The sequence below is a fragment of the Oenanthe melanoleuca genome, chromosome 4 (genome assembly GCF_029582105.1).
Source record: "Oenanthe melanoleuca isolate GR-GAL-2019-014 chromosome 4, OMel1.0, whole genome shotgun sequence".
Lineage (NCBI taxonomy): Eukaryota > Metazoa > Chordata > Aves > Passeriformes > Muscicapidae > Oenanthe > Oenanthe melanoleuca.
The window spans coordinates 9,493,687-9,508,808 of NC_079337.1; the positions used below are offsets into that span (position 1 = coordinate 9,493,687).

The 15,122-nt window shown below is 40.4% G+C and overlaps 1 protein-coding gene across 1 annotated transcript; it reads left to right on the top strand.

The window, feature by feature from the left end:
- The first annotated feature begins 4,824 nt into the window (after nucleotides 1-4,824).
- Nucleotides 4,825-11,894, top strand: RAB33B (RAB33B, member RAS oncogene family). Its single transcript, XM_056490021.1, has 2 exons — nucleotides 4,825-5,142; nucleotides 8,996-11,894. Exons 1-2 carry the CDS (start codon nucleotides 4,900-4,902, stop codon nucleotides 9,437-9,439), a joined length of 687 nt encoding a protein of 228 aa, XP_056345996.1. The 5' UTR covers nucleotides 4,825-4,899; the 3' UTR covers nucleotides 9,440-11,894.
- The last annotated feature ends 3,228 nt before the right edge of the window (nucleotides 11,895-15,122 follow it).

Below are 15,122 nucleotides of genomic sequence, written 5' to 3' on the forward strand. Positions count from 1 at the left end.
TTTGTTGCTATTTCAATCAATTAGCATGCAAAATAATACGATAATGCTGACAAACTGTAGTAAAAGTAGCCAAGCAGTCTGCTGACACAGCAATATAGGAACCTATAGTGTGTTGTGCACCTGGCATTTCAGATTACCTAGAAAAAAATGCTTGTTAAGGACTGTATGTAATGAATTACAGCTCTGATTGACCCTGTCTGCAGGGAGCACTTGCAGGGTGTGTGGTTGTGGATGCCTGCAGGGAAGGTGGGTGTGATGCTGAAGTGATGACAGCAATATCCTCATATTTCCCTTTGGATGGGAAAGGGGAGCTTGTTGCAGGAAGGGCTCCTTTGCACAGATTGTGAAAACCACCCCTGAAAAACAGCATCCCTTCCTTATCCATGTCCTCATAACTTCATTGCTCTGTGGGAGGGAAAGGGCATTTGTGCTGGGAAACTGCCTGCCTTGAACTTTTCATAACTTGAAACTGCCCCCTTCCATTCCTGGGAACAGCTCTTTGTGATTTGAAGCACAGAAGGTCTGTGAGGAGCCAAGGCAGCCTGGCAGATAAGGCATTATTTTATCTGCATAAATATCTCAGTTTTGGCTTCCCATCAGTACCCCTCCATTCCATCAGGTATAAAAGATCTTCCCACCTTGTCACTATGTTTCTGGAATCTGTTCTGAAGGCCCTGTGTGCAGTAGCAGAAAGACAACAGCTCTCTGTGGCCCCTCTTGTCCCTCAAAATGCAGGAGTGCATGCAAAGTGCCCTTTGTTCCAAATCTGCCTTCATGGAGCGAGCCCAAGGGATGTGTAAATGCTCTTTACTCAGAGGAAATAAAGGGGGAGCAATGATGTGGCTGTTGAGTGGATTGTGCAGCAAGACAGGCATTTCCATGGTAAGTGCAAGTGGTGGGTTTGTGGGAGCTCTTTCAGTGTCTGGTATTTTCTCCTGAACTTCCCAAAACCAAAATCCAAGGCCTCCTTCTTTTAAGAGGACCACAGAGATATTCCTGAAAGTAGCAACAGTTAAGTTCCCCTCATGTTTTTGTAGGATTTTATTGCAAAAATATGAAGCTGTAAATCAGACACTCCCTATAACCTATTAATGTCTTTTTATTAATTATTTGCTATTTTTCCTTACTATTGTCTTTATTATCTGCAAGAATTTTTATAAAATTTTAGGAAAATGTTGGCTTCTGACTGTTTTACATCCTGCGTTTCAAGTATTTCTTTTCCTCACTGGAATCATCAAATGTTCACAACTCTGCATCTCATTTCATTTGTAGTATCAGTCAAACATTTTAGTGACATGTAACTTTGAACTGGGGAAAGCACCTCAATCTTTGCTTTATTGCAGAGTGAACTGGTGTGTGCTTTTGAATTCTTTTTTTGTCCCCTGATGAGCATTTTTTCATCATGTCCTTTGTGTTTTGTTTAATATTGCAGGACTAACATGTTATAATATTCCAGAATATTTCCAATAGAAATAACTATTCTTGAAATGCTAAGCAAGTCCAGAGACTTGCAACTATTTTCAGTATCCCCTTTCTTAGAAAATTCTACATCTGCTAAATAAAAATAGCTGTGAATTTGGGCTCTTGTATGTTCACTCAGCACATCTGAAGAGCACATTAAAAGTACTTGTCCTTGCAACAGAAGAAAAGCAAAAGCTTTTTCAAATGCTTTTATAACAAGAAGCATTTTTAATTTATTCTGTTATGATAAATAAATTCAATTATATTTGCTGGTTTCCATCTGTATTAGAAAGGAAAAGGAATATCCAGATATAGTCTGTGCTGGATGAAATGTAAGGATCTAATCAACATCTTTATTCCTTCAAATACAGCAGCAGTGATGAAATTTCTAGTTGTACACTGAAATAACTCACATAAAAGTGTCTACATCTGAGACTAAATTTAAACTTTCAGGTTTAAATTAGGTTATTTACTCTAATTCCATTGTTTCAGGGGCCAGCTGTGCTCCCTGTGAAGGAGGCTCTGTTTGTCTCAGGATAACAAAACAGGAACTGTGGTGGCTGTTGGCAGCATCATCAGGAAAATTCAGTGGTAAGGTGTTGGGGGTGTTCATTTAAAATTAGCTGAGTACAAAAGACTAGGAATGCCCTCAGCCACTAGATGGTGTGTTGATTCTGCCATTTAGAGTCCTGGCTGTTGAAATAAAAGAAGTTCAGAGCTGTGGAAGAGCTCAGATCTAATTCTGATTTACTTTGGTATAACCCAGAACAAAATCAGTTAAATGAGCTGTTGGCAGACCCTGTGAGCAGCTGTTTAAACTCACTTTTTAGCACACCAGAGCCTAAATCAGAGTAACCCCTACTAGAATTAGCATTTCTCTACCTTGATAATTGTGCTTCCTCTCCTTAACCAAATACATTTTACATTCTGGGTGCAGGAAGGAACAATTCTGTGCAAGGGACAGGAACCTGAGGATGACACAACCTTCTCCCCTTTTAATATCCTTTCAACAATATTACTCCTTTTCTTTGACAGAATGAATTATTTGAGAGCATAAATGGAATCATCATGTCTGAGAAGAGGACTACAGGGTGGAGGAACATCTCTATATTCTTAGAGATTGGTCCAAGAGAGGAGGAAAAGGAGTGACAAAAGCTAAGGTGGGCACTGAAGTTGCTCTGAACTCAGGATATTTTAATGATTTTTTTAATTTAGTCCAGCCTCTTGTTTTTATATGAGTAATAATGGGTTGCTCAAAGCACTGTCCTTCAACCACATGACAGTTGATTTATAGGATCTCAGGCTCATTTGTTATTTGTGCAGGCAGAAACCCCAAGTGGTCAGGCATGTGTAGCAGTGTAAAGAGTGGGATTCTCAAAGGCTATTATTAGGTATCTGATCTAAACCTTAGGAATTCTGGCTGAGCTATGTGTTTGCAAAGCCCCTGTTAGGGTAACAGTTCTTTCAACTACTGTAATCTACATTTGCTTTTCAGTGTAGTGGCTAGACTCTTTAAAAAACCTTGCTGGTGGACATTGCTTAAGCTTGATATTCTTAGCATTAGTGCTGGGTTTGCTCACATTCTTTTTCTTGTTTACTTGTTTGTTTCAGGTGATTGAAGAATGGGTTTTACCTTTATCTAATTCCAGCAGTTTGACTTTCACTTCAAAATCCCAGTCAGGCATCTTCAGGGGGGCTTCTTTGGTTGTAACTTCTTCATACAGTTTTTGTTATAATGAGCAAAAGTTCCTATCAACGTTTGAGGCATGAAGTATTTCAGTCTCTGCCACCATGTTGCCTGCAAACACTGGATTTGTTACCTCGTGTCCAACAAGCCAATAATTACTCAAGAGAGACATTATCTGTTTCAAATTGCACAAACCTGGTGCACCGTGATATTCAACAGATCAAGCGCCCCAACTCTCAGAACTTTTTACTTTTTATACAATTTATACATTTATACATTTTAGCAAGCAAAGGGATTAGTGTTCATTAGTTACAAGTGACATGATTCCTTTATTAATCAGTATTCTCTCTTCTCATGTTAATTAATCCCATTTTCAGTCTCTCCTTTGTGGCTGCCAATCTGGAATTACCTGTTACCCTGTTAGAGCACAATTACAGATTTGTCTTCCTTTGTTTATTCCTTATCTCGGGAGTTCTGCCATATGTCCTTGTGGTCCCTAAATTCTGCATTTATGGGACATCACAGTGGTACATCCTTCTTCCCAAGCTTTGTTACTCTCTCCTGGTCTGAGAACATTGAAGCCTGCCCAGCCCTAAACCTTAACAAGGCATTCCTACTAACAAATAATGGTTTTGGAACACCTGCCCATCACTTAGAGCTTCTTGGCAGCTGTTTCATGGATTAATTCTCCCTTCTCATTGATTAGGCTGGAAAGCAGACTGTGTTGAGTGGATGTGGCCAGAAATGCGTATTCTATCACCATCTGTTGCAGCCGGGTGGGGCAGTGACCCTTATCTCTGTGGCACATATTATCTGCTAATGGGCCATCTTTAGGACTAGCTGGGGCAATTATCTTTATCTTTTCCACAACCCATCCTCCCTCCAGGAAGATATCATCTGCTGCTGGCCCATTGAGTCCCACTGCATGACTGATAAAATTACATCATCCCACTGGGAGATGCTCCAGCCAGGGGGAGGAGCCAAGCCTTTCCTATCTAGATAAAAACTGAGATTTGGAACAGCAAGTTATCCATCTTTCCACTGGATTCCAGAGGAACACCAGACCTTTCCACATCATCCCTGGACTTTTGGAGGAAAACTGCACCTTCTCCAGGAGCACTGCTCCAGCTGAACCACATCTGCCACTGCAGGAGGATGCAGCCACCATTGAATGGGACTGTGCCAACACCCTGACTGACTGACGGGTGTCAGCTTGGATTCTGACTCTGTCAGTGTTTTGGGTTGTTCTTTGTAATACGGTATTTCTATTTTAATTTTCTTAGTAAAGAACTGTTATCCCTAATTCCCCTATCTTTGCCTGAGAGCCCCTTCATTTCAAAATTACAACAATAATTTGGAGGAAGGGGGTTTACATTCTCCATCTCAAAGAGAAGCTTCTGCCTGTATCGGCTGCCCTTCAAACCGGGACACAGACAAAGATCAAACACCAGATGTACAAGAAAATCTGCCATCGCACACCTCGCGGCACTCAAGCCGCCCGGAAGGGGATAAATGAACCAAAAACCGGCTCTGCAGGGCGCAGCCCCGCCTGTTCCCGGCTGTTCCCGGCTGCTCCCGGAGATTCCCGGCCGCTCCCGCTCCCGCCCCCTCACGGCGCGGGGCCGCGCGCGCAGCGCCCCCTGGCGGCCGGCCGGGGCCCCGCCCGCGGGGATTGGCCGCCGCGCTCTCGCGAGAGCGGCGCGCGCCGGGCCGTGAGGCAGCTGCGGGCCGGGGCCGCTCCCGGGGCCGCCATGGCGGCGGCGGACGTGGAGTCCTCGCTGGAGCTGAGCCTGACGGGCTCCGGCGCGCTGCCCGGCGCGCTGCCCCCCGCCCGCTCCCGCATCTTCAAGATCATCGTCATCGGCGACTCCAACGTGGGCAAGACGTGCCTCACCTACCGCTTCTGCGCCGGCCGCTTCCCGCAGCGCACCGAGGCCACCATCGGCGTGGATTTCCGCGAGCGGGCCGTCACCATCGACGGCGAGCGCATCAAGGTACCTGAGGGGCGGCGGGCGGCGCCTGGCACCGCGCTCCGGCCGCCAGCTCCTACCGCGGGCCGAGCCTTCTTGCGTTTTTGTCAAGTGTTGGTCGGGAATTTATCCGTAAAATGGACTTGTATATGCATCTCTTAGCAGTAGTTTAGTCTTGCTTGTGCCTGTTATCAGCAGCGTTGTGCCTCCGAGAAATTCTGCTTCTCTCTCATCGCAGTCATTTTAACCTTCAGCACCACAGACCCATGTGGGTGCCGCTGTTACGATCATTTTGCTTTAAAAATATTAGGAAGCTGAATATTATTCAGGATTGAGGAATGAGTTTCAACTCCTGTTTTTTAGGATTCTGTTAAGTTTGCTGTGTGATGTTTACAAATGCAGTTTGTTTGCTAACATTGTTTTAAACAGAATCCCCATCTGCTTCTGTATTGCAGTTTGTTTCTATGAGGAAAGTGCAGAAGGAAGTTAACAGCAGTCTTGAGCTTGTACTTGGGCATTTATTATCATCAGGTGTTATAATTACAGCTTACAGTTATGTAGCTGAAAGCTATAGTTTTCCCTTGCTTAATTACTGATTAAAGAAGTTAGGGAGGATATATAAGAATAGGAGAGCCACTTTGCTTTTCTGCTCTTGTGGGATTTTTATCTCATATCCTTTTTCAGCCAAAGAAGAAAGGTGAATAGGAGTTTTTGTTGTTTTGGTTTTTTTGTAAAACCACTGACTAGAACTTTTCTGACACTGAAATTTTGTACTCCTTTGTCCATTGCTGTCCATGACAGGGAAGAGCCCTCCTGAGGGATGTTGTCATGTCAGCACCATCTTACTCATTGGCATTTTCATCACTCTCTATGATGCCTGACCTTTGTTGGAGAGAATTGAAGAAGAGCATAGCATAATCCACAGCTTCTAGATGCTTCACATAGGTTATTGTGCCATTCTGTTACATGTGTTTTCATAGATTGTTTTGCTGCATTTTTGAGAATATGATCTATAAAATAAACCAGTTCTGGTTGAGGCAGGTGAAGGAGTGAATGAGGCTCCTCTGAGACACATTGTTTTGTGCAAGTTCTGTTTCAGCATTAAAGGGATAAATTTTATCACTATGGCTGGGACGGTAATTCTTAGTGGGAGCGTTGCCAAGTTTGAATTGATTTTTGGGCAGTTTTGGCAACTTCTCTCACTCCTCTTCACCTTTCTCACATGTGGCAGTGAGCTCCAGCCATGCCAGTTGAACCAACAGAGAGAAGCTCTGATGAGCTAAATTCCTGTAGTCCTTGCTGCGTCCTGAAGGGAATGTTTCCTCTCGCATCCAAGTAGGTTACAAAGTAGTGCCTTCTCCCTCTCCCTCCCCCAGCCAGCTGGGTGGTTCTTTCTTGTGCTGCTACAGCAGTAACTGTTTCCTTCACAGCTGGAAAAGTGCTGTGTCATTGGCAGGAACACAAGCACCGTTCTTCTCGCTGCCGGTCTCCCACACAGCAATTGTGGAGAATTCCAAGGCCTAGGAACTAGTGTATTCCTTGTGCAGAAGGGTGACAGCTTCATATCAAACACTGATGCTTGAATGTGATGAGTAAATTAAAATTTTCAGCAAATGGATTTGCTGCCTTCTAAATTTTCCTCTTCCTCTATTGATCTAAGCATTGAAAATTGAAGAAAACAATGATGTCAGTCTTCACTGACCTACATTAAAAGAGCAAAATGCAAATGAAATTCAAAGAAAGACTGAATACCATGTTCTCTACCTTTGAGCTATTCCAAATTTTTTCCCATGCCTTTTTAAAGGAGACATAGCATCGAGGCAATGTTATGTTTTTTTATACCAGTGTGTTATAAACAACATAAACAAAGTGAGTCCTTGTTTAAAATTGGGCCTTTCTGGATCCACAAACTGAGTCAGAAGGTGGGGTGTGAGTCAGTCTATTTAATATTTTTAATGCAATTTGTCCAAGTGATTCTGTACAGTTTTATTAGCTGAATTATGCTGTTAAACCAAACATTCAAACTACATATTTTAAAGGGCTGTTATACAAACTGTGATCCCCTGAAGATGGGTATTACTGGAGTAACAATGAAATAATGTTACTTCACAATGAACATGAACATTTTCAGTGTTGTTTTTCAGAAAAGAAAGTATTTGGGCTGAGAGGCAGAAATGGGAACATTTCCTCAAGTTCACCTTGAATAAGGGAAAAAATAAACTTCTGAAGTGAGCAGTTTTCAACATTGGGAAAGGATTTACCTTTCAGTGCAGATGAGTCAGTTGATAATGCCCTTCAAGCTTGAATGCTGCATGTAAATGAAGTTTTGGGAGAGCTGTAGTTTAAGCTTCACATGCAAGTTATGTAAACCTTTGGTTTAATTTCCCCATCTTTACCCAAGGCTGGCAATACACTTGCAGATCTTAGGTGCCTGTTTCAGTCCAGTTGTGTAGAGTGGTGGAGATGTCAGTTGTGTGTAGAGTGTAATACCCGTGGCAAAAAGTTGGGGGTTTCTCTAAAATGAGAGAGATTGCAACTGAGCACCATTTCATGGGGTCAGAGCCTTGCCTTGCTTTTCCTAGCAAGCTTAATGACCCTTTCAGAAGCAGCACACAGGTCTTTCCAAGTGTCTGGATCAAAAGCTGCAGAGACCTGGACTAGCCTACAAAAGCCAAGATGCTCTGATGTTCTCATGCAAATTTTCAGGTCCCCTGATGCAACCAGTAGCAGCCATTCCCACCTGCTCTACCTGAGGTTTTTTTGAGGATGGATGGCCAGGCTTGAACATACTATTGCAGAAAAAGACACACCATCTGAAACATCTCTCACTCTTTTTCCTTCAGTCTGTCATATCACTGATTCACAACATCCTGTGATGGACTCGTGGATCTGGATTGTCATACATTTTAATAATTTCCAACCTGGCTGCCGTGCATTGCAGGTCCTTATCTCCTGAAGAGCAAGTTGGTATAAACACCACCCTGCACAATTCTGTAGCATTCTCCACACATCTGAGGACTCCAAGCTTCCATTACACAGGGTGATCACTGTATTTAAAATTTCTGTTAGCTGTTACTTACATCTGCTGGTGCTACAAAGCTTGTTTTGTTTTGTTTCAGTCTGGACCTCAGAAATTTGAAAGCATTTCAGTTCTTCTGAATCTCTTTCTATTCTGACTAAGCTTCTAGCACCTATGTTCAATCTGATTTGGACAGAATGGTGTGTACCTGGAAATGATGTAAAACTTTTGATATAAACTTTTTATTATTTTTTCCTTTTATATGTGCCTTGATACTACAAACCGTAGTATGGCCGTAGTTTAAGCACTAAACAAGCAAGTTAGATGTTCATCACAGGAGGGTTTGATTCCAACACACTGCAGAGAAAGATTCCTTTGTCCTGTTTTTGTTGGTGATGTTGAAATCAAGCATGGTTTGATTTCTTCCTATTTTTACATGGCAGTTAATGTCATGCTAACAACAAAATTTTGGGGAAGATGAGACTATTTTTGGCAACAACAAAAAGCATGTCAGCTGAGAGTTGTATTGGGAAGTAACATACTTTAATTTTCAAATGAAAATGCTACTGCTAAGATTTCAGGATTTGTTTTTATAAAAATCTTTAAAAATACAGGCTCCAATTAACTTTCAGAAATTTGTATTTTCTCTCAAGTTGTGTCATCATTCCTCCTGGCCTCACTTGTGAGTAGCTTTGAAAGTCAAAGCTGTTGAAATTGTGTGAATGCAATGGTTTTCTTCAGCACAAACTTGTCACTATGATTAGTTCAGATTTCTGTGATCACGTAGCTCTCCTCACTGCAGGTAATTCCAAGATGAGTAATGAAACATTTTTTCCTGTGCTTCCCTTTCCATTTCAGATCCAGCTATGGGATACTGCAGGCCAGGAGCGCTTCAGGAAGAGCATGGTGCAGCACTACTACAGGAACGTGCACGCCGTGGTGTTTGTGTACGACATGACAAACATTGCCAGTTTCCACAGCCTGCCCTCCTGGATAGAGGAGTGCAAGCAGCACCTCCTGGCCAGTGACATACCTCGGATTCTGGTTGGGAACAAATGTGACCTGAGAAGCGCCATTCAGGTGCCCACGGACCTGGCCCAGAAGTTTGCTGACACTCACAGCATGCCACTGTTTGAAACCTCTGCCAAGAACCCCAACGACAATGACCATGTGGAGGCCATTTTCATGACACTGGCTCACAAGCTTAAAAGTCACAAGCCATTAATGCTTAGTCAACCCCCAGATCATGATGAAATACATATAAAGCCTGAACCAAAACCTATCACACCCTGCTGGTGTTAGGTCACAGTGTCGCTGGCTGTCACCTTGTCTTGTTTGCAAGTGCTTCAAAATTATGATCTTGGCAAAGTTCCAGGTTTTGATAGCAGTTATAGCAAATCTCTTTGGCACTTTAATGTGGTTTTTTTTTTTTTTATTTTTCCTAGTGTAGATGTGCCCATCTTATGCTCTTGCACTTTGTAATTGTACTTTCTGAATTGCTAAAGTTTCACTATAAATATATGGGAACATAGTCAATTTGTCAAGTTTTGACAGAGCAATTCTAGTTGAGCTCTTGCTGCCTGAGGTTGTTCTCATTACTTGTGGTAAGATTATAAATAGTAGGCCAGTTTACTAATACTTTTGGTTGCTACTTGCATTGGAATAATGTAGGAGAAAGAGCCTTTTGTGTCAACCAGGGAACTTTGGGTTTGGATCAGCAAGTGGGGAGTTTTTTGGCATATGAAGGAATATTAGGTGACTACTAGCAAATTAGAAAGCAGGTACCTTTTTATTATAAAAGTAAAAAAAACAGGTCTGTCAAAGTTTGGGCTGCCAGTGTCAGTGCAAATTTTGGCCTGTCATTCCACTATGAACTTGGTCTGTTTCTTCATGGCAGTGGTAATGGAACTGACTAACTTCTCCCTACCTCTAGACAGTTATTAGATACTTAAAACTTCATTAATTTTTCATAATTAGCATGTGATACCAAATTATGTTATGTTTAACTCATGTTGTGGAAAGTACTGTAGCACAGGATTTAGGGTAAAATTGGTACTCTATCTGTCCATAAGTTCTCTGATCTTACTAAAATTAAATTATATATTTCTGAAGGTGCTTTATTTGAGTTGAGTGTCTCAGGGCAAGTAACAACAGCTGAGTAAGTAAAAGATGGGGTGAATTTGACAAAACATACTGGTTTTCAAAGATTAGGGTTTGTGGGGTTTCTCAAATATCTGGAAAAGCCAACTTGATAGCATTTCAGGAATGGGAATGCTTAGGAATACGGTACATTCTTAAAATATTTCCAAACACTAACTGAATTGGGTCTTGAAATATGGAATAAATCTACCAAGTAGATAATCTGCTACAGATTTTTGAGAGAAAACCTGCATGTATGATGTTGTGACTGTATCTAGGGCATCCTTGGCATTACTAATGTGAGCTAGTAGGGGTTAGATGAGAGAGATTCTTCCTCTTGAACCACCTTTTTCTGTGTTCTCATAGTTGCAACTGCTTTTTTCAGTTCTATCTGAAGATCAAATTTCATAATAAGGTCAAGTTCCATAATAAAAATGGTGCTAAGTTGCACATAGTTGCATAAAGTGAAATGTAAGCCATAGAATGTAATCTATGGCTTCATTCATGTGACTTAGTTTTGAAGTATAAATGAAGGGTTTTTTATTGGCAATGTGTAGCATGTGTTGCTTACCAGAAATTAAATGGAAGGGCTAGTTCAGAAGCTGCCACCCTCATGATCACATTAGAAACAAATTACTGAAACAAGATAACTGTTATTATGTACACAGTTACAGTTCTTAAGATGTAATTTTATTGCAACTTATACGGAAAAAAATGCATTGACATTTTTCTGGATTTTTAAAGAGCATTTAATTTGGTCTAATATGATTAAGATGTTTAAATAGAATCTCAACAAAAGGTAATACTTTTTCCTGTACAAAGCTGCTTCAATTGTGACAGTATTTTTGCTTAGGAAACATTTGTAAAAGGGAGCTTTTGTATTCACTCTGAACCTTACATGACTAGAACTTACAGTTGTTTCAGAAACAATCATCTTTTTAACACTAGTGTCCTTAATGATTTCTTTAAGAAAAGGATTGATCTTAAATTGATATATATACTATGGTAAGTAAAAATGGTTTACAGTCCTGTTGGACAGATTATTTTTCACTCATGTCCTTAATCCTTTTTCTCAGAAGGATCCTTCTTAATTATTTGTGTACTAAATATGTCGGTTTTGGTGGTGGGTTTTTTTTTTGTTTGTTTGGTTTTTTGTTTGTTTGTGTTTTTTAAATAAAAAAATATCCCAGAATTAAGAATTTTAAAGCCAGTCAGTCAGGTTAGGGGTTGGGGTAAGAAAATACTGCAGTGTTACTGTTAAATTTGATCTGAAACACCTGCACATCTGTTAAGTTTTATTTGAGTTCTCACAACTTGTAAATAAGGGCCCTCATGTCATGAAGATTGTGTGGAAATGGTGTTCAAGTGTGTAATTCCATGTTCAGCACAAAGCATGTTTTAGTGGTTCTGCCACGAAGGCAGTGTGGTTGGTAATGCAGGATTCAGTGTTGCTCCCTGGCTTTCAGTGGTGGTGTTCTGCCCACAGAATGGATCTCAGAGTACTGAATACTTTGTGTGTGTATTTTCACTTTACCAGACTGTAAAGTTTTGTATGTGTTGGGGGCAGGCAAGGCACAATCCCAGAAACCTAATAAACTGGCTTTGCCACAAACTGTTATCACTTGTTTTCAGTTATTTTAATAGGAGTGATAATATAATTCCATGTGGTTAAAAAAATGCTGTGAGGGAGTTAAAGGAGTTCCTAGTTTCTGTCTGTGTGGGTGACAATTTTTACAAAAAAGACTGTCACAATACTGTCAGTTCTTTCTTGCAATGACTCTGGGTGATTTTGAGGCATCTGAAGCACCCACCTGATGATTTGGAGTCATGTTCAGTGTTTATTTCAGATTCCAGAAGAATGGGAATTGATACAATAGTTATAAAAATAGCAATTACTTACCCTTGGATGCAAGACCCTAAAGGAGTCTTCTCCATTATTCTTCTTCTAGTCTCATCTTGTTCAGAAACAAAACCTCTTTAACTTCTATAAATTTGTTGAATGTCATATTCCTTGTCCACTCTGAGTATTTTCACTTCCACCAGAATATATAATTCTAATAGTCTTTTTTTTTTCCCCCAGAGTCCTTTTGAGGTCTTTGAATGATGTTGCTTAACTTTGCAATTCCCAGATAAATGTAGAGCCATATGTTACTTAAAAGTTACAATAATACTGCCTTTAAATGACAGTCTGGTTTTTCTGTGCAAATCAACACTACACCAACACATAATCTTAAATCTAAAGCCATAAGTAAGATTAGAAGTCATCATTATTCTAGGACTCAAAAAAATGCGACTGTTCTGAGGCTGTCTGAGGATGTGGGGTTTTTTCTCCTTCCTCTGTTGATGCAGGGTGCCCAAAGGAGGGCTCATTTATCCAGCTGAATGGTGTCATCAGTGAGGGCTGTGAGGGGGCATTGAGAGAGGAAGAATGGCTGCTGCTTTCCAGGGCTGTTCTGGATGCACTGGGCTCTGCACAGCCTCCCACCTGCAGAACAAGCTGCTGAAGGCAGCTCCTTGTGGCTCTGGAAGCTCTTTCCAGAGCTCTGAGCAAGGCGAGAGCTGCTGGTCATCCAGGGACATTCCCTGAGGGGCACAATCCCTGGGGGATGTTACTGACATGTATTTGTTTTCTGCCTGCTGAATCATCACTGCTTAATGTGAATCACACGTTATTGAATCCTCAGCTAATCATTTGAAATTAATGGAAAACAAATCTCCCAGCAATAGCAGTGATGATTAAAATAACGCCAAAACAGCATAATCCTCTCCTTGGCCTGCATTTAACAAATATGCTGCTCTTATTAGGAAGAAGTTCTTCCCTCTGAGGTGGTGAGGCACTGGTACAGGTTGCCCAGAGCAGCTGTGGATGCCCCATCCCCATAAGTGTTCAAGGCCAGGCTGGGCGAATCTCTGAGCACATGAAAACTCAGTCATAAGACCCTGATCTTAGTTCAGCACTTCCTTTTCTATTATTATTTTTTTTACTGTTTGCACAGCCCCTTTGGAAAGGTCACAGGCAGAAAAAGAGTGGTGTGAGGCAATATGCTAAACTGCCTCTTTCTGAAAATACTTTACTGCTATAAACATCATGCTGGGCCTCTAGGAGTCACAAAGCAGAAGCTGCATTTGCAAACCGTTTATCCTCTCCCAAGCCATCCCCACATCCTTCACACCCACTCCTGTGCAGGAAAACACTTGAAATGCTCAGGGGGTTTGAGGTGCTCCTTGCCCTTCATATTCCTCTGTACCTCTTCAGTTAAGGAAGGGCAGACAAAGAGGAAAAGACTAAACTGACCCTAAAATACATGAAACAGCTTTTTAATTTATTTATTTATTTTCTATTTTTAACACACTCATGAAATAGAGACGGTGAAGGTCTTCTGGCTTGAGCCACCAAAGATTCAGCTGTAAATTAAAAGCATGTGCTAACCAGAGGGTTTTCAAGCTCCTGTGCATCCTCATGACTACCTTGGAGTGCAAGCTTCAATTCTGAGCTAATATCTGAGTCACTGAGATGCTGCTGTTAAAAAGCACAATTGCTGGCAGCCCTGGTCCTTTGCTTCAAGGCTCAGAGTGCTTTTGCCAAATTGCATCTGACCTGAAATAATTTATTTCAATACTCTCATCTGTCATTAAATATGCACATTTCATTTATATGATAGTAGAGGGTAAATAAAGATATATAAGATATATTCTCTATATCTAAAATGATGGCCAGAAAACATGTATATTCACATCACCATAGGCATGCATACTTTTGCATCATAATGTAACACTTGGAGGAGTGCTGTTGGAATTCCAACTCTTTTTGATGTGTGCTACATGACAGTAGTATTGTAGAATTTTATTATGTATTTAAGGGAAATGCAGCTTTTAATTTTATGTTATACTTTTGCTTTTTTGCTTTGTTTACTATTAATAGCACAGATCTGCCAATTAGCCAACCTAGAACAAATGTTTAAGAACTTTAACTAGTATAACAATATACCAATAAGCCTATCCAACACAACCCCAGAAAAACCATTCTCAACTTGCCTAGTTAGTGTGCCTGTAAATGTATGGCCAATTCCTGTAAAAGTTAATAAAACTATTCAAGATAAATTAGCAAAAAAGTCAAAATTGGATTTTCAAATCCCTGTTAAAACGTAAAATTAGTGGGTTCCCCACTTTCCCAAAACCTCTAAACCACAAATGTTAAACATCCTTAGTTCTGTAAAAATAAATTTTTGTGCTGTATTTAATCACACAGAAAAAAATCAAGCTATAGTCAAGAATGTTTCTACTCATCATGCTATATATAAAAATTAATTGTTTTGGTGTAACCACACTTCTTTGTTTCAGTCTACATTTAGCAATGTTACTTATCAATTGCCATGAAAAATGTTTTTCATTACAAAGTGTAGCCTGCCATCCCAGCACATATCATAAATAAACCATGTGGTATTAAAAAACTTACTTTACTAACACCCAAAACAAAAAAGTCTATAAAGTCAAAAATATTACCTATCTCTATAAACCAAGTTGCAAAAATAATTTTAAACCTTAAAGTTTCGAGAAAAGATTCCCATCATCTCTTCTCCTACCACAACTTACCTCCAAAAAAAGACAATTAAACCAATTGAAGTTAGCTGAATAAAGAAACCAATTCTACTTCCCTTGCATTAAATGACATGCTGACAAATGTTAACAGTAATAAACATGCAATAAACTTTGCAAAACAGAGCTGCAATTAATTTTCTTTTATTAGAACATAAATATAAGTGTAAAGATTTTAATGAAATGTATTGTGTAAATTTATCTGATCATTCAAAATCTATCCAAAAAAGCATACAACTCAAAAAAATGT

Bases quoted from the DNA above. Each gene is read 5' to 3' on its own strand.
- RAB33B (XM_056490021.1), top strand. From the start codon at position 4,900: ATGGCGGCGGCGGACGTGGAGTCCTCGCTGGAGCTGAGCCTGACGGGC. The intron at 5,143-8,995 runs GTACCTGAGGGG...TTTCCATTTCAG, and splicing joins TCGACGGCGAGCGCATCAAG to ATCCAGCTATGGGATACTGC.